The sequence below is a fragment of the Cryptotermes secundus genome, unplaced genomic scaffold, assembly GCF_002891405.2.
Source record: "Cryptotermes secundus unplaced genomic scaffold, Csec_1.0 scaffold845, whole genome shotgun sequence".
Taxonomy (NCBI): Eukaryota; Metazoa; Arthropoda; class Insecta; order Blattodea; family Kalotermitidae; genus Cryptotermes; species Cryptotermes secundus.
The window spans coordinates 60,614-83,626 of record NW_019739227.1 but is presented as its reverse complement, the minus strand read 5'-3'; the positions used below and the strand labels follow the sequence as shown (position 1 = coordinate 83,626).

Here is a 23,013-nt window from a genome sequence, read left to right as displayed (position 1 = left end):
GTCCAACCGGTTCCACTTGGCACGGCGGCCACTCATTGGCCTATTGTAGCCTGCCGCGGGTGACTTTGATGGTGGAGAATTTAGTGGAATGAAGATTCGGAAGGGAAACCGAAATATTCTGGAAACCCCGCCCCAGCGTCACTTTGTCCAACACAAATCCCACTTTACCAGACCCGGGATCGAACCCGGGGCGCCACAGTGGTAAGCCAGCGACTAACTGCTTTAGCTATGGCACAGCCATTATTTGGTGCTTACGACAAGAATTGTTTCATTGCAGAGAAGAAGCGTGAGAAAGAGAGACGAGCTGTGGAAGAGACTGTCAGAGCACAAATTGTTGGCATTTTCAACGACAGAAGTCTTAAATAACGTTAACATATATTATTATAAAATACTGTATAGTGTATACTTATTTGATGTAAACCGCTGCCAAAAATAAAAAAGGAGTTTTGTGCAACAAAAATTAACATGTTTTTTAAGATTTCATTTGGCTGTTTAAACGGACAAGTCATAAATATATATGATTGATATTAAGTCAGTAGTTACTTTAAATTTTTAGTTAGGACTCATCTGAACCATCACATACTGGATTCAATCATTGAATCATCCCCATATGCACTAACTAACGTAGTTTGGTCAGTGCTTATTCTGCTTCAAGTGTGGGAGCTTTCAGATGTTCATTTTGAAAATTAACTGTGGGTAGGTTGTTTTCACTTTAGGTCAACCTCTTGCATTAGCGTATTTACTTGTCATTCTTGCATCATATTTTGTCATGTTTATTGGTCTCTTGACATGTAGCAGTTGTATTTAACAAATTTATCTGTCACTGAGCCATTTTGATCTCAGGGTATTTATGTTTATGTTGCTATTAAATGCCTTATGAATGTATTGTATTATTAAAATGCAATGAGCACAGCACACCACATCACCAGTGAACCCGAAATAAGGCATATGGTTTTTAGTTGTGACAAGAGTGTAAATTGTGAGCTTTCTTTATTCCCTTCTTCATATTATTGATATGTGCTAACAGTAGCTATTTAGAAGACAACAAAAGATTCAGAAAGAATATTCCAATTTTGATTTTCTTATAGTTACTGGGAGAATTTGGGAAATGCTACGCCATTTGTATTCACCTTAAGTAGCATATCTCATAATAGGTCATTGAATCAAAATATGGTTAATTATATCTAATTAAGTCTTCAGTTTTTCTCATTTCATGCATCCTGTTTTCTTAAAATATACAAACTATTTAATTACTGTTACATCACAACAAGGCACTGACTTTGATATTTGTGTTGTGATGGTCAATAAAGATTTTGTACAAAGTCTTCAGTGTTAGGATCAATCACTCATCCTGGTTGTTAAAAATCTTCAGTAGTTTTGAGCCTTTATATTTTTACATTTATTCTCCTCCTTATATATATTCTGGGCTCCCATGCATGTTCCACTGTAATATACCTTATGCAATTCAAAAGTTTTTGAAATATATTAAACGATTACAACCTAATTTATGGAATTTTAACGAAAAATTCTTTTACGAATTCAAGTTAAGTAATGGAATTTAAATAATTTTTTGCACGATTTCATGTTAATGTCAGCAGTTTTGACAAAACTTTTGTGGATATCTATTTTATTTAAGGAAATTTATAAAATTTGTGAATGATTTCAAGTTGATTTAAAGAATTGTTACAAATAATTGAATCGATTTTAAGCAAATTTGAAATTGTAGTCCTTTTTTACGATGTCAAGCTAAATTACGGAACTTTAACCATATTTTTGGGAATTTTATTTATTAATTATTTTACCTATTTTTTTGGAGATTTATATAATTAGGTAGGCTGAAAAGTAATGCACACATGCTTGTAGAGTGCGAACGAAATGACCTCTGAAGCGCACCAGGTGGCATGTGGAAGTAACATTCCCCCTCAATACGCATTCGCAGGTTTAGGTCTTTGCGTTCATCCAGTGTATTTCGAGAAGGGAAAATGTGGAGACGTGTTCTAGTGCTATGTCAATGCGAGTTAGACAGCGTGCTGTTATCGAATTTTTAACTGCTGAAAAAGTGACTCCTACTGAAATTCATCGTCGTTTAAAATCTGTTTATGTTGACGATGCTGTTGATAGGTCTACTGTAAATCGATGGGTAATAAAATTTCATGGTTGCGAGCCTGGAAAAGCCATAATTGTTGATGAAACACGCAGCGGACGTCGGATCACTGCCACAGACGATAATCATCGCAAACTCGTCGACGATTTGATTCAAAATGACCAGCGAATCACTCAAAATTGTATCGCAAACCATATTGGAATATCCAAGGAACGTGTCGGCTTCATTATTGAACAATTGGGATACCGTAAAATCTGTGCACGATGAGTACCACGCCGTCTCACACACGAGAACAAACAGCGTCAATTGAAATGCTGCGAGCAACTTTTGCAGCGCTGCCGTGACGAAGGAGACGACTTTCTTTTGAATATTGTGACGGAGGACGAGTAATGGGTCCATCGTTACAACACGGAAGAGAAAAGCTAGAGCGCTGAGTATCGACATCCGTCTTCTCCTCAGGCGAAAAAGTTCAAAACACAACCATCCGACAAAAAACTTCTTTTGACTGTGTTTTGGGATGCTCACCGAGTTTATGTGACCGATTTTCTGGAACGAGGGGCAACGGGTAAATACTTCTCAGTACATACAGACTCTAAAACACCTCCGGCGTCGAGTTTGTCGTGTTAGAGGCAGCCTTGCGCCAATAATCTTGCAACATGACAACCCTCGTCCATATACCTCGCGCGCAACTGAAGAGGCTCTACGAAACCTGAAGTTTGAACCGATTCCACAACCTCCTCATTCCCCCGATCTTGCGCCTTGCGATTTTTATTTTTTTCCTCTACTCAAGAGAAACCTCAAGGGTAATCATTACACCTCGGACGATGAGGTGAAGGCAGCTGTCAAGCCCTGGATTCGAGAAAAGTCGGAAGAATTTTTCAGTGACGGAATGAAAAAACTTCTTACACGTTGGGAGAAATGTGTTAGCCTTAACGGTGACTATGTTGAAAAATAAATATATGCTTTTGAAACTTAAGAATTGTACTTTAATGTACTTTTTGCCCGATCTTGCTATATGTTTTTGTTCGCGCTCTACAAGCATGTGTGCATTACTTTTCAGCCTACCCACATAATAATATCACTGAATTAAATACAAACCCTACACATAAATTTCAAAAAACAATGCAAAATACCTTAAAACTCTGCAAAAATATAATACACCCAAAAACAAGAGAATACCTTTACCAAATGAACCCACAAGCACCTAAAATGAAAGCTAAAATTAAAATACACAAACCGGAAGCCACAATTAGACCAGTAATAAATAAAACTAATGCCCCTACACATAAACTAGAATGGATCTTAAAGAAACAGCCCGGAGAATGTGAACTGCCTCGGTGTAGGGACTAATGGCATGCTCACGTGACTACGGTAATGTACCGTCAAGTTCCACACAAGGCAGGGGATTTCCAGAATTATATACCAGCTACTACGAACACTCATGAAACCATAATTATGATTGAATGGGCCTAGGAACTGCAGATCACAGTGCCGCGCCTTCCAAGGCATGAACCGTCTTCGCCCGGTAGAACTTTGGGGTCGTGGGTTCGAATCCAATTCGAAGCATGGACGTCTGTGTGCGCTTATTCTAAGTTTGTGTTGTTCTGTGTGTAGGTAGCTGCCTTGCGATGGGCTGATCACTCGTCCAAGGAACCCTACCGTCTGTGTATAGGATTAAGAAACTGAAAAAGTGGCCAAGGTCCAAAGGGCTGTACAGCCAGAGGCAGAGGGAGAAAGAGTAGGTCTAAGAATTAACCAAATCGTGTCTACCTATAAATTACATAAGCATACGGCGTAAAACGGAAAAAACTGTGTCATAAAAAAGCCCACACGAAGGTAGTCTAGAAAGTAGAAACACTTTTTCAGATGTCATTACAGTGAATGCGATGTTTCCTGTGTACACAAATTAGTCATCCAAATTAATGAAGTAGAAATTCCTTTCAAATTATTTTGGATGACCCGATGTACTGGGCAGCAGGACAGCAGTCCACCCTGAAACACGGGTCTGAGATGCAATGGGCCGACCAAAAGAAAATGTCCTTGGAAAAACCTACACAAATTGTTGGTTATTCACCTCTGCTTTACAAAGGGAAGAAGTAACGGTACCAACAGTCCCGTTAAATTTTACTTCAACCATGGGCCTCAAGAGCCAGAGATATACATTGCAAATATCCCAGGTGTGAGGAACATGATAAGATAAAGTTTAATGAAAATAAACTATCCCGCGGACCCCTTTTGAATTACTCGCGGACCCCCAGGGGTCCACGGACCACAGGTTGGGAAACACTGGCCTAGGCAATGCCCATCCGGCCTAGGTGGTACATGATAAACGGTTTTTTTTTTGCAGACCCCCAGGGGTCCACGGACCACAGGGTGGGAAACACTGGCCTAGGCAATGCCCATCCGGCCTAGGTGGTACATGATAAACGGTTTTTTTTTTTTGGCAGATCCATCTGCTGCACAAAATTAACATTACATGTACAACAGCCCGTTCAGTACTCGCTGAGTGTCCCTCACCTCCCTGACGTCCCTGTGTCACTGGGTCGGCTGTGATCAGGGCGATGTATTTCAATGCTATTGGCGGGCAACACAGGTAGCGTGACGTCATGAAGCATCACTGCCGCCGCGGTGGCCAGCTGTCATTCTCTTGATAAAAAAAATGGCTGCAGTCAGTGCCAAGGGCTCGGTCGGTAAGAAGGTATGCTATCATACCACCTGCCCTGTCGGTAAGAAAGTATGCTATTTTACCACCAGCATTTTTTTAATGCTCCCTCCCAAACAAAATCACTTGTTCACACGTAAAGCTAGAATTAATAATCGATGTAAATGAAATGTTCATATTTTACAGGCACTGGTGGGAAACTTTCTCCAGATAAATAATGTTGCAACCTGATATCTTGTACTGCAGAGGTCCTTACTCCGTTGTTTTCTGTTTTCGAACTGAGTTTAATATCACTTCGCTCAAAACCATATGGAGGGAATGAGTTAAATGATATCAAACTCAGTTCAGAAACAGAAAACACACAATGGAGTAAGAACCTCTGCAGTACAAGATATCAGGTTGCAACATTATTTATCGGGAGAAAGTTTCTCACCAGTGCCTGTAAAATAAGAACATTTCATTTACATCAATACAACACCCCCTTACTGAAATGCAATGGATATTTGAACTATTACATATATAGAATACTTGTGTTTAGGAAAGTTTATGGTGGGTAAACTTGAAAGAAAATTATGTTTCCATCAGAGATACTTGTATTCAACTTCATAACTTTGCTTACAACTTATACCTGAAAGCTGCACAGAACATAGCTTTCTCAGTTATATTAATGTGTTATATATCATGTATAGGAAGTAATAATACTGAGGTTTCCATTTGTTATTAATTTCAGTAGTATAATGAAACTCGAGAATCTGATACACTCTCTTGTTAACAAGATTAAGATTGCATTTAATAATATATGAAAAGCAACATAATAATTGCAGAACTCTTACAAACCTTTTTTTTTATTTGTTTCACTCTGGTCCATCACAGTAACAATTACAAAGACAAAAAATAACTCCGTCCAGCAAGCCACAAACAAACACGGACGATACTAAGAATCTCCTTCACAAGATAGACAGGTGGCACAAGTTCAGCCCCCTCCAAGAGAGACAATAGGAGAAGTGACACGAACCTGCACGGTTTATAAAATTTTGACTTAAACAAAGTTTGTAAAAACTTTGAAAAGTTTTAATACCAGGAAGGCTGCTGTGATTGTGAAAAGTTGAATANTGTGTGTGTGTGTGTATGTAATTTAGCACTCAGAACATCTACTGTGATAGTGGTTTCCGAATAAGTATTGATGTTCCCCCTGAAGATGATCCATAAGGATCGAAACATGTAATGGTGCTGAATTTTCAAGTGGTAAAACTTAAATAGTCACACTGCACGGAGTTGTTTTTGTCTTTGTCTTACAAACCTCATGATCTCAAACATGCTCATGTTTCCAAAATAATAAATTAACTGAACAAATATAATGAATGTTGTATTTTAGTGTCCTGTTGCACTGATTCGTATCCATAATGAGTATATACGAGTATTAACTATCTTTTACATACACATACGCCCAGGAATACAACGCACTCAGCCACATAAGAAAGACACATCATATACACCGTATATACACAATTAAAACATAAGAAGAACGACTTCCATAGAGGATGAATGGCATTACACATGAGTTTGATATACGACATGTAAGATGATAGATCTTAACAAGTTTTAATACATAAATTTTATTATTGAACAACGACGAACACACATTTCATATCATTTTATAAATGGACACTTGATGGCAGGCAGTGCAATAGTTTAACGTGATTAATACACCTGAGGATGGCAGAATGATGTCGAAACATGTAGTGTGAAGTGACAAGTTGCACTAAAAGACCGTTAATATATACACATTATAAATATAATGAACCTTGAAAGTCTGATATATATATGTCCAAAAAGTATCCGACTTAATTTTTTTCTGCTGTAAGTAATGGCCAAAGGGGTGGGGAAACTGAGCGTAGTAGTAGAAGGGACTTTCATGCGCATGTGTGATTTTTTGCTGACTCGCAACACTGCCGGATGCTTCTGTGGCTGCCAGATAGCAAAGTTGTGTAACACGTGTTCGTCGCAGTCTCATTTCACTCAAGATGACAGAACGCTTGGAGCAGCAATAATGCAATAAGTTTTGTCAGAAACTTGGGGATACCCAAGCGGAAACAATTTGCAAAATTCAGCAGGCTTTCGGCGATGATGCAATGGGGTCACTCAAATTAAAGAGTGGTTCAGCCGCTTTAAACGTGGCTGTATGTTGGCGGACAGTGAGCAGCGTTCTGGGAGACCGTCAATGCTGATGTGCGCCATACCCTTCGTCTTCTTTTCCTTCTGATTATTATTATGTTGTTATTATTATTACGAAGAGGAAGGGCACAGCGCAATCGTTACTGGCCCTATTGTTGGTTCCCACGCTCCTCTGGATGGACATGGGGTATCCAAGCTAGGAGAAGGAAGCTACACTCAGTTCGTTGGCTTAGATAAGAACAAATACAATTTTAATAAAAAATATATAACAATACATAAATAACAAACGACACATTTGACCAAGAAACTAATGCAAGCTCATTTTAGAACAAACAATTTCCCGTCGGCACTACTTGTGTCGACACTAGACATATTAGGACGTTAAACACTCAGGCTATACAAACACAAGTTTAATTCTGAGAAAATACCAAACCGAATCTAATAACGCGCATCGCAAGCGTTCAAGCAACGGCTTGCGACCGCGGGCAGTCCTTACCGGCCAACCAGATAGCACCAAAAGGGAATTTAGAACAGACCCAGCCGAAACCAATATTTTCCACAACAAACCTGCTGGCTAGTAACCGACCTTCCAAGTCAACTTGGTCTACACGACTGCACTGTACAAGTCTCCCCTTCACGAGAGGGTACATGGGACCACGTGACTGACGTCAGGATACTGCATAGTGGGGGATGGAATCCGTCAAGGGAAACATGATGACATCATACGTGAGCGAGCTACCTTAGAACCGCTAAGATGTCATTGAAAAAGTGTGGACATTGATCATGGAGGACCGTCGTTTGGCCATCCGTGAAGTTGCTGACGAGGTTGGGATCAGCAGAGATTCTGCAAACAAAATTTTAACTGAGGATTTGGTCATGTGAAGAGTGGCGGCAAAATTTGTACCCAAGCTGCTTTCGCCGGAGCAGCAACAACTCTGTCTTGAGGTCGCGCAGGACATGCTGGAGTGCGCCAACAGGGATCCTGAGTTCCTGAAGATTGTGATGACTGGTGACGAGTCGTGGGTGTACGGATATGACCCGGAATCCAAAGTCCAGACTTCACAATGGAAGCACCCAACATCCCCGAGGCCCAAAAGAACACGACAGGTTCGGATCAATGTGAAGGTGATACTGACTGCTTTTTTTCGATTACTGGGGTGTTTTGCATCATGAGTACGCACCACTAGGCCAGACTGTCAATAAGGAGTACTACCAAGAAGTCCTCCGCCATCTTCGTGATGTAGTTCGGCGCAAGAGACCGGAGCTGTTGGACGCACGCAACTGGCAGCTGCATCATGACAACGCCTCAGCTCATTCATCACACCTGATCCAGGGCTTCCTAGCCAAGCACAGCATTCTGCAGGTTTGCCAGGATCCGTACTCTCCTGTTATGGCTCCTTGTGAATTCTGGCTGTTCCCAAGTTTGAAGACACCACTAAAAGGCTGCCGTTTTGACAGCCGCAAAGACATCATACAGAATGCGACAGCGCAGCTGCACGCCATTCCAAAATTGCTTCCAGCAATGGAAGGACCGCTGGGCTAAGTGTGTGAGGTCACAAGGGGCCTACTTTGAAGGGGATTAGACATTAAACCACCCAGATACATAATTTTTTTTCCCCGGACCAAGGTTGGATACTTTTTGGACAGAGTAGTATATGTAAAAGTAAAGTAAGTAAAGTAGAGCTATCCCTGTAACAGGCCGTGAAAGCCCATAGGGTTGTGAGACGTTCATAAGTTCAATGCTGAACACAGTAATATTTACTTACTTACTCACTCATGGAGCTGAGCCCTTCTTGAGGAGCCGCCAATTCTGCAGCTACTGAAGAATTTCGCAGCATTTTATGGAATCCGAAGGTTCATCACCGTGTTCACAAGAGCATTTCACTGGTCCATATCCTGAGCCAGAGCTATCCAATCCATACCATCCCATCCTCTTCCTAAGATCCATTCTAATATTGTCCACCCACATACGCCTTGGTCTTCCCTGTGGTCTCTTTCCTTCTGGCTTTCCCACCAATATCCTATACGCATTCCTCGTCTCCCCTATTCGTGCACAATTACATATTTAAGATTTTCAAGGTTCATTATATTGCTTCAGTAATTTCATTATGTTGTGTTCAATAATACGGCCAAGATAATGAAATTACTGAAGCAATATAATGAACCTTGAAAATCTTAATTATGTAAATATTCACAAGTTCAATGTTGATTACAATAATATGGCCAGCATAATAAAATATCTAAAGCAATATAATGAACCTTGAAAATCTTGAATATGTAAATGTTCACAATAAAGTGGCCAACATAATAAAATAACTGAAGGAATATAATGAACCTTGAAAATCTTGAATATGTAAATGTTCACAATAAAGTGGCCAACATAATAAAATAACTGAAGGAATATAATGAACCTTGAAAATCTTGAATATGTAAATGTTCACAATAAAGTGGCCAACATAATAAAATAACTGAAGGAATATAATGAGCCTTAAAAATCTGCTGTTTATACATTTATGCTCATAAGATCAATGCTGAATACTGTGACATGTTGAGCTTTGGACCACCCCTACCTCTCCAGCGGTACGTGGCGGTAATGTAGCGCTCGCGTTACTATGGTAATAGGCGAGTCCCCGCTCTGCCACTCCCCTCCGCAGTGACGTCTCGAGCGGAGCCGAAGTGAGCCGAGTGGAGCCGAAGTTAGCCGAGTCCCCGCAACCTGGTAGCTATGCAACGCGAGTCAACAGCGGTGACGTCACCAAGGGATATCGCAGTTGCTAGGCAGCAGTCAACAACTCCGGACAGCGTTGTTAGGATATACGCAAACACAGTGACGCGTCACCGCTTCCTACTGTGACGTGGCAACAGGCACCACTGCGGCTATATAGGGGAACTGCACAGCAGCTACGAGTCAGTTATAATGTGGCCATCGCTCAGATCAGTAGTAGTCGAGCCAGTGTGTTATCAAGAGTTCTCAAGACAGCAGCCTGCGAGTCAGTTGTAGTGTAACAGTCACCGAGTCGAGTTGTAATGTGTCAGTCGCCGAGCAGAGTTGTAACGTAACCGTCGCCAAGTTAAGTTGTCATGTGGCTACCGCAGAGTTAAGTAGTAGACGAGCGAGTGTGTTATCAACAGTTCTCCAGTCAGCCGACTACAGTTGGAGTATAGCAGCCGTCGCGGAAAGAAGAACCGGACGTGTGTGTGATTGTGTAATTGGGAGTGTGTGATACAGTGATACATAGCTCCCCTGCTGTAAACATGTAGACTACTGAAGACAGAGTGAACTGATTTGCGCATAGGGTTATAAATCGTGAAACCCCGCGACAGTGGTAACAGATTAATGCGATTAGGGTTATAAAGTGTGAAACCCCGCAACTGTGTGATAAGTAATTGTAGCCGTTACTTGTAGATTGTTCAGTAAACCAATTAACGATCTCTACGGCTTATTCAGTAACGAAACACGTTACAATACAATAATATGGCCAAAATGATGCAATGATTGAAGGTATATACCCATAATAACAAATTAGATGAATAAAATATGTAAACAGTAACAAGTAAAACTTCCTACCTAGGAAGTAGTTAATTATGTACAAGGGGTGGGCCTTCTTGGCCCTTGCACCGCGACCACAGTGATCTATTGTGCCTAAGTAGTTGAAAAAATTAATTACAAAATATACAGTGAATCCTGACATTGATTCAGCTCCTCGATGTTTCACGCTGAACCAGGTAACCTGAAGATTGCAAGTCAATTATAAAGTAATGCCCCTTCATTCTTACCCACATATAAACAAGAGCCATTTGAGTCAGAAAAGAATTTCCCACACAATTCTTGATTGAAATCTAATTATTTTCAGATAGAGGGCAGAATGAACTCTGACCGTCTTCTGACAATGATGTTCTAATACACTGGGAAGAAGGAAACAAGTCTGCAAAGTAAGGAAGAGATGGAGCTCAATATCAGAATAGGTTTCTTGTACGTAATCCGACTGTAGGTGACAATGTTATCAACAAATTACTCAATACCAGAGGTTTGAGACAAGAGCATGTGAAGGCATGGTAGTTGGAGTTGCTGGTCACCAGGGTTACTTTTCCAACTTATGAAACATCTATTGATGCCCATGTGAGCAACTGGAATATATTATTCCAATAATTCAATAACTGCTGTCTGCTGATTTCCAGGGTTGGTATGAGCAGGTCATTATAAGGGAAAAATGAAGAAGCATTACTTTCCCAATGACTTACCGATGTGACAGTATCTTCATCTTCCTCTCTGTGGCCCTCTGCCTGGCTGCTTCAGTCATCAACCAGTTTGTTCGCTTACACCACCAAGGAATGTAAATTCGTGTGAGACATCTCACAATACTATCTACTATTCGTTGGTGGTGAAGCGAACAGCCAGAACACCTAATCCACTTGAAGTCAATGGTGCTCTTGATGGCACCTGTGATATGCTGCTCCACTGAATTGAAGTGGGCCACCTCTGACATCATAGACTCCATTAGAGTTACAGCAGTACCAACAGTCTCCACAAGCTTCTCAGAAGGATAGGTCAGAGGCTGTTCTGTATCACAGCACTCCTTAAAATATATGAAGACATTGGCTGATAGCAGCACTTCAGATGTCAGGCATGTCCTGCATGCATCACAGCTGATACCACGAAGCACCTGTCTGGCAATGGAACCACTGATGTAAGCTACTGAGAGCACTTCCATGTCACCAGCAGGTACTGCAGGATTCATGTCCATCTGTACTTGCTGAGTAACATGGAAACTCTCAGGCACACCAGCAGTGGTTTCCTTGCCATGACTTGTGGAAGGATTTCATGAAGCAGCTTCAGGTTCCCTGAGCAACGATTGTAGATTATCCAGAAGAGTAGCACCATCACCCTCACAATTAGTCTCTCTGAGACCTTTAAAAGCTAGGTCATTGATGATGCTAGTCTTCAGGGCATCTACAAACTGTCCCACAGTTGGGTTATTGTTTGAACCACAGTTCAAATGAATAGCTCCAAATGTGTTCTCCAGGGGGTCCTGATTCAGGTTTTGGGTGTGTAGGTACTCAAAACCCGCCTCTTTCAGTGTCCTTCACAGATGCTGGGCAGCAGTGATGTCAATCAGCCACCCATTCTGTGAAGGAAGAGGTTGAAGAAAGGCGGGTTTACCATCCTTGAGAAGGATCCAACTCTTTATCCCCATACTTGCCCTTTTCCAGAGCTCTATATGGGGACTGTTATCACTGAGCGGGCAACGCAGTGTTTTCCAAGGGTTAACACAGGTTCCACCATTGAAACTATTGAAGAGGTTGTCAACCTCCTCAACAAACACAGCTGTTGCCACGTTTTCACTGCAGCACCCTCCTGAAAGAACATTAAAAAGGAAGTTAGTGAGCTTCCTTACATAATGGACTACCATAGTTCTTCAGACTAGAAAATAACACACTTTGCTAAGGACTGCCATAAGAAAGAATTTGTGAATTTGATTATGTTATTCCTCACAGCAAAGACTTTTACACCTCCTTTTCTCATAAAACATATTACTGATAGTGTGTTCTGCTTCTTGGTTTGTTTAGGCTCTCTGATTGGTCGAGACCTGCGTGAAGTTTCTGCAGTCATTCATAGAGGCAGTAGCTACCGTGTTTCCCTTTCCCCTATTTCAGTTGCAACCAGCCCCGTGAATTATTATTTATTATTGTTATTATTGGAGGGGGGTGGGTTTTTCCCATGCACCGCGACTAGTGGTCTATTGTACGTCCCCCTGTGATATTCTACCAGTTTTTATACCCTACCGATACTGGTGCGTACCATCAGTCCCAACTCAGCCAGGGAGTTCGGCCTCTACTGGCTCAGCGGTATCTAGATGCTTCCCCCATCTACCAGAGGCGTTAAAGACTCCCATGTTATTGGTTGGCAACATGGCCGCCATGACACCTCGGTGCAATGCTCCTGCCATCTATGTTCCCCATACAGAAACTAAATTTAAAATGGCCTCCTGGGCCAAGAGCACAATCGGTAAGAAGGTATGCTACTTTACCAACTATTTTGAGTGCTCTCCCTTCTGCCCCGTCCAATGCTTTTTTTCGCTACTAGCATTNCCTATGCCTTGGTCTTCCCAGTAGTCTCTTTCCTTATGATTTTCCCATCAATATCCTATATGCATTCCTCGCCTCCCCCATTCGTGCTACATGCCCTGCCAACCTCATCCTCCTGGACTAGTGATATTCTGTGTTCAATATCACTAGTCGAGGAGGATGAGGTTGGCAGGGCATGTAGCACGAATGGGGGAGGCGAGGAATGCATATAGGATATTGATGGGAAAATCATAAGGAAAGAGACTACTGGGAAGACCAAGGCATAGGTGGGTGGACAATATTAAAATGTATCCTAGTGAAATAGGATGGTATGGCATGGATTGGTCTGATCGGTCTCAGGATAGGGACCAGTGGAGAACTCTTGTGAACACAGTAATGAACCATCGGGTTCTATAAAAGGCTGGAAAATTCTTGAGTGGCTGCACAATTGACAGCTTCTCAAGAAGGGCTCAACTCCATAAGGAAGTTCAATATCACTTCACCCATATCCTTTGGGTTGGATTTGAGTGAATTTCTATTAACTTGGCCCCCCATCCCCTATCCAAAAAAAATGGAATAAGAGCCTCTGCAGCTCTGGAGTACAAGAGATTAGGTTGCAAATTATTTATCTGGAGAAAGTTTCTCACCAGTGCCTGGAAAATCATAACCTTTCTTTCACATGAAACACCTCTCTAACCAAAGGCACTGAACATTGTGAACTGTGACAAACATGGAATAGTTGTATTTAGGAAAGCTGAAGGTGGGGAAACTTGAAAGAAAATTCTGTTTCCATCAGAGATACATACATTAAACCTCATAATTTTCTCATAACGTACACTTGACAGCCATACAGAACACAGTTTTTCGGTCACATTTAAGTATTATAAATCATATATTGTAAGAAACAATACTCATGTTCCCATTTATTATTTTCATCCAAATGATGGAATTTGGGAATGTGAAATACACATTTGTCAACAAGATCAAGACTGCATTTAAAGATATAAGAAAATGTGATATATTAATCTTCACAAGTTCAGTACTGGGCAGAATAATATGGCAAAAATAATAAGATATCTTAAATAAATGTAATGAATACTGACAATCTGGTATCCATTCATATTCCAGTTCAGTAATGGAAAGGTTTATATGGCAAAAGTAACATATTTCTTACAAAGAAATGTAATGAATACTGACAATCAGGTATCTATTCATATTCCAGTTCAGTAATGGAAAGGTTTATATGGCAAAAGTAATATATCTTATAAAGAAATATAATGAATACTGACAATCTGGTATCTATTCATATTCCAGGTCAGTAATGGAAAGACATAAACCTTTCCACTTCAGTATTGGATACATATAATAAAACAGGCAAAGAAATTAGATAAATAATCCTACCCACATTCAATCCTGATACTGATTCTGCTTCCTAGAGTTTCACACTGAGGCGGATAACTGAACTTTGCAAGTCAGCTATAAAGTAATGCTTCTTCATTCTTACCTACACATAAACAAGACCCATATGTGCCAGAAAACAATTTCCCATACAATTCTCGGTTGAAATATAATTTGCTGAAGATAAAGGCCAGAATGAACTCTGACCAAGTGAAGTTCTAATATTCTGAGATGAAGGAAACATGTTTGCAAAGAGGGGAATAGATAGAGCTCAAGTTCAAAATAAGTATTGTGTATGTAATTGAACTGTGGTTGACCATGTTATCATTCACTGCAACATTTTTGCAAAGTGGGAAAGAGATGGAGTTCAAGTTCAAAGTAGGTTTCTTGTGTGCAATTGAACTGTGGATGCCGATGTTATCATTCGCTGCACAGTAGTTTCTGTTGCTGCACTGCAACTGCTTGTCACCAGGGATACTTTCTCCAACTTATGAAACATTTAATGATGCTCATGTGACTAGTTGCCACACATATTCTTCCAGTAATTCCATAACTTCTGTCAATTTCCAGGGTTGGTATCGGCAGGACATTATAAGGGAAAAATGAAGAAGCATTACTTTCCTAATGACTTACTGATGAGACAGTATCTTCATCTTCCTCTCTGTGGCCCTCTGCCTGGCAGCTTCAGTCATCAACCTGTTTCTTTGCTTACAGTACCAAGGAATGTAAATTCGTGTGAGACATCTCACAATACTATCTACTATTCATTGGTGGTGAAGCGAACAGCCAGAACACCTAATCCACTTGAAGTCAACAGTGCTCATGATGGCAGCTGTGATATGCTGTTCCACTGAATTCAAGTGGGCAGCCTCTGTAATTACAGACTCCATCAGAGTTATAGCAGTACCAACAGTCTCCACAAGCTTCTCAGAAGGATAGGTCAGAGACTGTTCTGTATCACTGCACTCCTTGAAATTGTAACCATTCATTTTTGATTGGAGGACTGTTGTGCATTAATTAAATATGTATTAAGTTAAGATTACAAAATTACAAACAAAGAGATCCGGCAGATAGCCAGCTCTTACACGCGGAAGGGACATAGTTCAAGTTTTGCTATGTGGACAGGAAGTAACATCTGGTACTTTCCTGGAATTCTGGCAGTTTCAGCAAAGGCGGAAAGTCTTTGAGAATTTGAGAGCTGACAGCTTGGGACAGCGATAACTTAGAAGTGAGACGGCCGGAGCCTCACACCCTGATCGTAATGCATCAAGGGGCTGTCAACCTTAGCGTCAGGTCAGCATCTGCCAGAATCACATAGCAGAGCAATATGATTGGGAATTCAAAATTTAGGGAACCTTCTACATAGTTTGAAAATTAAACCAATGGCAGAAGTGGAGGAGTGGATTTCTCTTGGAGTCTGGGGTTCGTGGACCTCAGGATTCAGAGAGAGGGCATTCCACCTTGAGGGGTCTTGACACAACTTTCGGCAAAGTCGGACACAAAATTTACAACTACGGCCCTTCCGTAAAGTAGTATAAGTAAAGTTCAAATTAAGTGTATTAATAAATTCAGTTATATTCAGAAAGCTGGAAGGGATTAAAGGACTACTAAGTGCAACAGTCTAAAGAGGTGTGTAATTGTAGTGAAGGGTTCTTCCTGCCCTGTCCGAGCCAGACCCGTATAAGACCCAGGATAGGAACTCAGCTCTACAGATTACGGAACAGAACCCAAAGAAGTGAGCGGTGAGAAAATATATGAAGACATTGGCAGATAGCAGCACTTCAGATGTCAGGCATGTCTTGCATGCATCACAGCTGATACCACGAAGCACCTGTCTGGCAATGGAACCACTGATGTAAGCTACTGAAAACACTTCCATGTCACCAGCAGGTACTGCAGGATTCATGTCCATCTGTACTTGCTGAGTAACAGGGAAACTCTCAGGCACACCAGCAGTGGTTTCCTTGCCATGACTTGTGGAAGGATTTCATGAAGCAGCTTCAGGTTCCCTGAGCAACGATTGTAGATTATCCAGAAGAGTAGCACCATCACCCTACAATTAGTCTCTCCGAGACCTTTAAAAGCTAGGTCATTGATGATGCTAGTCTTCAGGGCATCTACAAACTGTCCCACAGTTGGGTTATTGTTTGAACCACAGTTCAAACAAATAGCTCCAAATGTGTTCTCCAGGGGGTCCTGATTCAGGTTTTGTGTGTGTAGGTACTCAGAACCCGCCTCTTTCAGTGTCCTTCACAGATGCTGGGCAGCAGTGATGTCAATCAGCCACCCATTCTGTGAAGGAGGAGGATGAAGAAAGGAGGGTTTACCATCCTTGAGAAAGATCCAACTCTTTATCCCAATACGTACCTTTTTCCAGACATCTATTTGGGGACTGTTGTCACTGAGTGGGCAACGCAGTGTTTTCTCTTGGACAACACTTGTTTGCTGCACAAAAATTTTTCGTACAGCATTCTAGCAAAATCAGTAGTACAGGATAACCAAACTCTTCCTGCTCATACCATAGCCCTGTAAGAGTATTACATATTGTCTCAAAACCTTGAAATAATTCATCAGTAAACATTACAAACATGGTGTAGGTGCTACATTACATCATGTACTAAAACAGACATTCATTTATTTATTTATTTACTTTCCATTAATCCTTACATGGCTGGAAGAAAAGTGGATATAGTAATAGTCGAAGACAACAGGACAAATCCCATGAATGATATAAATAAAAATTATTTATATTTAACCCATACCAATTACACATATTATCAAAGACAAATCCCATGAATGATATAAATAAAAATTATTTATATTTAACCCATAACAATTACACATATTATCAAAGACAAATCACAGTGAGCAAATCATTAACACAGTTTTANTATTTATTTACTTTCCATTAATCCTTACATGGCTGGAAGAAAAGTGGATATAGTAATAGTCGAAGACAACAGGACAAATCCCATGAATGATATAAATAAAAATTATTTATATTTAACCCATACCAATTACACATATTATCAAAGACAAATCCCATGAATGATATAAATAAAAATTATTTATATTTAACCCATACCAATTACACATATTATCAAAGACAAATCCCATGAATGATATAAATAAAAATTATTTATATTTAACCCATAACAATTACACATATTATCAAAGACAAATCACAGTGAGCAAATCATTAACACAGTTTTAAAATATATATGTGAAAGATTGCAGCACACTAATGACACAAGACTATAATAATGAAACATAAAAGTACACTACTAGGCATCCAGCATATAACAGATCAAGATCATTAATTAATATTGAGTTAAATTATTCCTCTAATGAGTAAAATAGACTTACCCTTTGGTACCTATCTTTCACATAGGATTTTATAAATGCATTGGCCTTACCAACTATTCCATAAAATTCTACTTTAGACAGAGAAATAGACAGACAGATATTGACACAGTCAAAGGTTTTCTTCAAATCACAGAAAATGCCGATGAACATTATTGGTATTGATGTTGTCCAGCTATTGTTCGAAAATAATTATTAAAAGAATCTGTAATAACATCATGATTATCAGTTAACTTCCCATCAATGTTTAAAAACTGTATACCTGCATTATTAATTGTTCTACCTGTGTCTGATTTTATAATGTCCAAGTGGTTTTCATTGTTACTAAAATTACAAATTAATTGATTATAATGAAGATTTTTAGCTCCTTTAATAACACTGGCCAAAATATTACAGTATGTTTTATAATAATATTTCAGATCTGGCTAATACCGTGCTGAATCCCTGGGAAAATAGAAGACTTAATTCCAGTGTGGTCACTGGAAGACATGCACCCTGGTGCAAAACACTTTTTCTTTCTTCCCATTTATAGTGCAAGAAACAATACAAAATTATAACAGAATCACAGCACACTCTCACTTTCTTAAGATTCTACGGTCCTTCTTTAGGCTACACCGAAAGATGTTTAAAATACAGAAATAAGATTTGGATGAAGTATCCTAGTAACACGGACTTCGTGTTTGTTTCTNGGGAAAATAGAAGACTTAATTCCAGTGTGGTCACTGGAAGACATGCACCCTGGTGCAAAACACTTTTTCTTTCTTCCCATTTATAGTGCAAGAAACAATACAAAATTATAACAGAATCACAGCACACTCTCACTTTCTTAAGATTCTACGGTCCTTCTTTAGGCTACACCGAAAGATGTTTAAAATACAGAAATAAGATTTGGATGAAGTATCCTAGTAACACGGACTTCGTGTTTGTTTCTAATTTCACTGGGCGTAGTAAGCATTCATTCATTCATTCATTCATTCATTTGCATTCTGTTAATCCATACAAGGTCAAACCAACCTATGGGATATAGAACCTGTCAAGATACAAATATAATATAAACATAAAATAATGATATATACATACATTCATAATGAGCACAATAAGGACATAAAGTAAAACACGGTATTGCATAACAGCAGTGTCACAAAACACATTTTGATCAAAGACACAAAGCAAAACGCAGTACTGCACAACAGTGTCACAAAACACAGTTTGAACAAATACACAAGATAATAGTGAAGACAATGAAACATGAATGAATTGAACTTACAGTGGGGAGACCTCATAATCCATATACATAAGTAACACACAGATGTAAATTCATGCGTAAATGTCGACTCTCGTTTCATAACATCAAATCAAAGTCCCTACTTACTAATTAATCTAATTCGTTGCACGACATACCTCAATGGCGTACACATATCTTCAGAAACTACGCAGTTTTACCGGGCCAACGCCCAAAATGCCCAAAACCTTCAACGGAAATTTAAGATCCTCTGATTGGCTCACACTTATGCGATTCGATTGAATGCGATAGGTGTATAATGATCGATTACAGTCATTTCCAGACTACCCAGTTCATTTTGATGAACATAGATGGCTGTTCTGCATGTTTTCCTCTCCATTAAGGGAATTTCGCGAGGCTGGTTGCAACCCCCTGGCAGTGATCGCTGTATTGCTGTGATGCCGAGGTTACGAACTCTACACCCAAGTACCACAAATTCTTGCATAGTAGGTACCGGACATTACGTTGTTAATGGAATTTTGTAAGTTGTGGGTATTCTTTAGGGAATCATTAGGCTTATTCGATAGAAACTCAATTTCCTCATATTTTGACAAATTATGGTATTCGTGATATTATTCCGCTGTTGCAAGTTCTAGTTGGATTTCTGCTATACTTCGCATCGCCCGCTCTGTTGTATGTCCTTTCTCGCCAGTTACACATACAAATCCGACTTATAAAGGAAGTCGTGAGAGGTGATGGGCTGTGGTATGTATGCAGGGCATAGAAATACATTTTTGCGGGTCGGCAATGTAAATTTGTAGAGTAGGTTGCTGTTTTTGGGATGTAACTCCGTGCAGTCTGGTACCCTACCGACATTTAGGAAGCAAGAGGTTCACGCAAAATCGGTGAACTGGCTGCCTTCACAATTGAGCAACAATCTGTTAGACTACACACGTAACACACCGAACTTCATAATCTCTGCCGGCCTCTGCTGTGAAAACAAAGCAGTCCACTTCAGGGTGTTTGTTCACAATAATTAGTATGTTTCCTTACAGACGTAGGCAAGTATTCAGAGCTAGGTACTGGTACACTTGTTAGAAATATGATGCTATGTCACTAGGATTCTTGTAAATCAATTAATTTGCCACCCACAAAGCATCATGTGTGATAAAATAAAGTTTCAAGGTTATGAAAGATTCTGCATTCTTTTGCAGCAGAAATTCCGAGAATTCTGCCACAGAGAGCTGAACAAACATTTCCTGCTTTGACAGAAAGGATGGTGAATGTTGTGTGCACAGACAAGAATTTTCATAACTTAAGAAACTAAATTTTTTATGCCACGCTTGTGCTAGTTTTCATAATCAATCTGGAGAGTTTATTTGGTTCATCACATTATAACACTTTGCATTACTATGTGGGAGAGGGATCAGTTCAAGGAGAGTGATATGGGTATGTCATGTGGCGCACACGTGAGAAATGAGAAATGCATACAGAGATTTTGACAGAAGGCCTGAGAGAATGAGACAATTGTGGAGATGGATTTTAAAGGTACAATTAGGGGGGTTTTGGACTGGGTTTGTTTGTGTCGGGATGCAAAGTTATGATGGGCATGTGTGAACACTGAGTGCTTAGGTTCCATAAAGAGCAAATATGTATTGACTGTACTTCCACAGGAACCATAGGTTTCTCAGGAAGGTCCCTGCATTATGAACTTAACACTTCCTAAGATTGTGAAGTCTGTAGAGAAGAAATCTGTACAAAGCAGTTGCTATGGGTCAGATGTAATGAGAAACAGCTACAGCAAGGAGAGCATATATTGTTTCATGTGTGGTATTGTACAGCTATGACTGATAGAAGATGTGATGCCTTTACAGAACTGTACAAATTCAAAGAAGGTTTCAGTGGGTCCATATGGTGAGACATACCCAGCAAGTCATGATGCAAGCCAGGCCATGAATGTAAAAGCTGAGGAAGTCTCAGACTCACAAGAGGAAGCGGATCCTGTGCAAATAAAATTTCAGGAGATAAAGTCTAAACCTGAGGTGAGCTGTATGTTTCTATATGTCCACTGTTAGACAGATATCACAGATAGGCAGGAATTCCAGTTGTCTATCTCATCTCCATCTGTCTGGCTGTCTGTCTGTGCACATAGAACAACTCCACTGTGCTGCTGACTCACCTTTGAAGGCCTTTTTCTGAAGTGTCTGTAGACAGTTGTAGTTTGTTGAATGTATGCTGCTTGTGATGTACCACTTCTGTTTCCTTTTAAGCAGTTCTGATGCAGGTGAAATTAAATTTTGCATAAATGGAACAGTGTTTGAGAGAAATTCTATAGCAGCAGAAATCCTTGGGGAGTCACGGAAATGTTCTCGGTTAGTTACTGGTACACTTATTAGAACCAAGAATTTAAGTTACTTGGACTATTGTAAGCTAATTACAGTGAACCCCGCAAGATATTTATAATGTGATTAACATGTTTCAAGGTTACAAAAGATTCTGCCTTCTCTTGCAACAGGAGTGGCAAGAATTGTACATACATACGTACATACATCAGCGTTTCAGAGTATTCACAAGTGTGCAACTGGCACTGAATATAAAACTTGTCAAACAACAGTCACATGACAATCACAGATAAGATCGCAAAGACATCAAGACCATAGTTTAAATCTAAACTGAATACCTCAATTAAATAGATACAATGTTACACATACAGTTATACCACCAAGATAATTAGCAATACATAATAATTCTCCTTCCTACTCATATATACATATGCATGCAATGAAGAACTATAATCGTCACATATTTAGATATAAATTGCACAGTAATATAATGAAGTATACCTAAATAAGCATATTTCTGACTATAAATGCTTACAGTAAAGCAAAAATTCATCAACTGAATAAAACGAATTATTGATTAATATTTCTTTTAGTTTTCCTAGGAAAAGTTTCCTGTCTTGTTCCAAATCTCTTACATAGAGAAGCAAACTGTTGAAAATTTTAACGCACACATATAATAGACTCCTTTTTGCCTTCTAAATGTGACTGTAATACGTGTAGAATCCCTCTCTGTCTTGTGGTCTTATTATGGATTGCATCATTAAAAATAAAATACTCAAGATTACTTATCATAAAAATCATCAAAGATAATATATTGTAACGTGTCTAGCGTTACTGAATACGCCGTAGAGATCGTTAATTGGTTTATTGAACAATCTACAAATAAGGGCTACAATTAATTATCACAATGTGACGGGTTTCCACAGTTCCAAACCCTACAACAAAATCTCTTGACACTATCTTCCAGAGTCTTCACCTATTAATATCGCGGGAGCTATACAAATCTCCCTGAATTACACACTCCAGATATAACTGGACTACAGCACTCACTAAGTCTCGAAAGCACACAATAAGTCTTCCGCTCGCTGACTTCTTAGTTATCACACACTCGCAGGCTGCTACCTTGAGAACTGTTGATAACACACTGACTGCCGCCTGCTGCTCAGCCGGCTTTTATTCTGTTGGCTGTTGCTAGTTGTGGCGTGGCGTATAGCCTAGCAACGCTGTTACCCCTTGGTGACGTCACCGCTGTTGACTAGCTTTGCATAGCTTCAAGGTTGCGGGGACTCGGCTAACTTCGGCTCCGCTCGTGACGTCACCGCGGGAAGAGTTGCGGGGTGATTACTCGCCTATTACGCGAGCGCTGTGTTACCGCTACGTGCAGCTGGGGAGGTAGGGGTCAACATGTCACACTGCTCCCTCCTTAAGGCTGTTCGTCCCGAATAGCCTAACCGTGCTTCCCCCGTTCCTTTTCTTTGGAGGCTGTTCTTGCAGCATCTTCTTTGTGTCCTTCTACTGTTTCTCTTCTCCCGTGGCTCTGCTCTCCAACAGCCACATCTTCCCCCTTTTTATGGTTGCTCGTCTCGAGCAGCTCCATGATAAGGCGCGAGCCGGTCGAGGTGTACAACCAACATCCTCGACTTAGGGGTCTTCTGGATTCGGTAAACCCCATATCCGGGTC

The 23,013-nt window shown here is 40.1% G+C and overlaps 1 protein-coding gene and 1 long non-coding RNA gene across 2 annotated transcripts in view; both read right to left on the bottom strand.

The window, feature by feature from the left end:
* Positions 1–23,013, bottom strand: part of LOC117282899 — a 30,268-nt gene that overhangs the window by 5,966 nt on the left and 1,289 nt on the right. The window contains exon 2 of the long non-coding RNA XR_004513808.1: positions 20,710–20,712. This is a non-coding gene — a long non-coding RNA (uncharacterized LOC117282899). The remainder of the gene's footprint in view (positions 1–20,709; positions 20,713–23,013) is intronic.
* LOC111871776 lies at positions 10,350–17,144 on the bottom strand. The gene is made up of 2 exons (XM_023865096.2): positions 16,773–17,144; positions 10,350–12,297 (listed from the first exon to the last, which is right to left on the bottom strand). Exon 2 carries the CDS (start codon positions 11,684–11,686, stop codon positions 11,180–11,182), a length of 507 nt encoding a protein of 168 aa, XP_023720864.1. The 5' UTR covers positions 11,687–12,297; positions 16,773–17,144; the 3' UTR covers positions 10,350–11,179.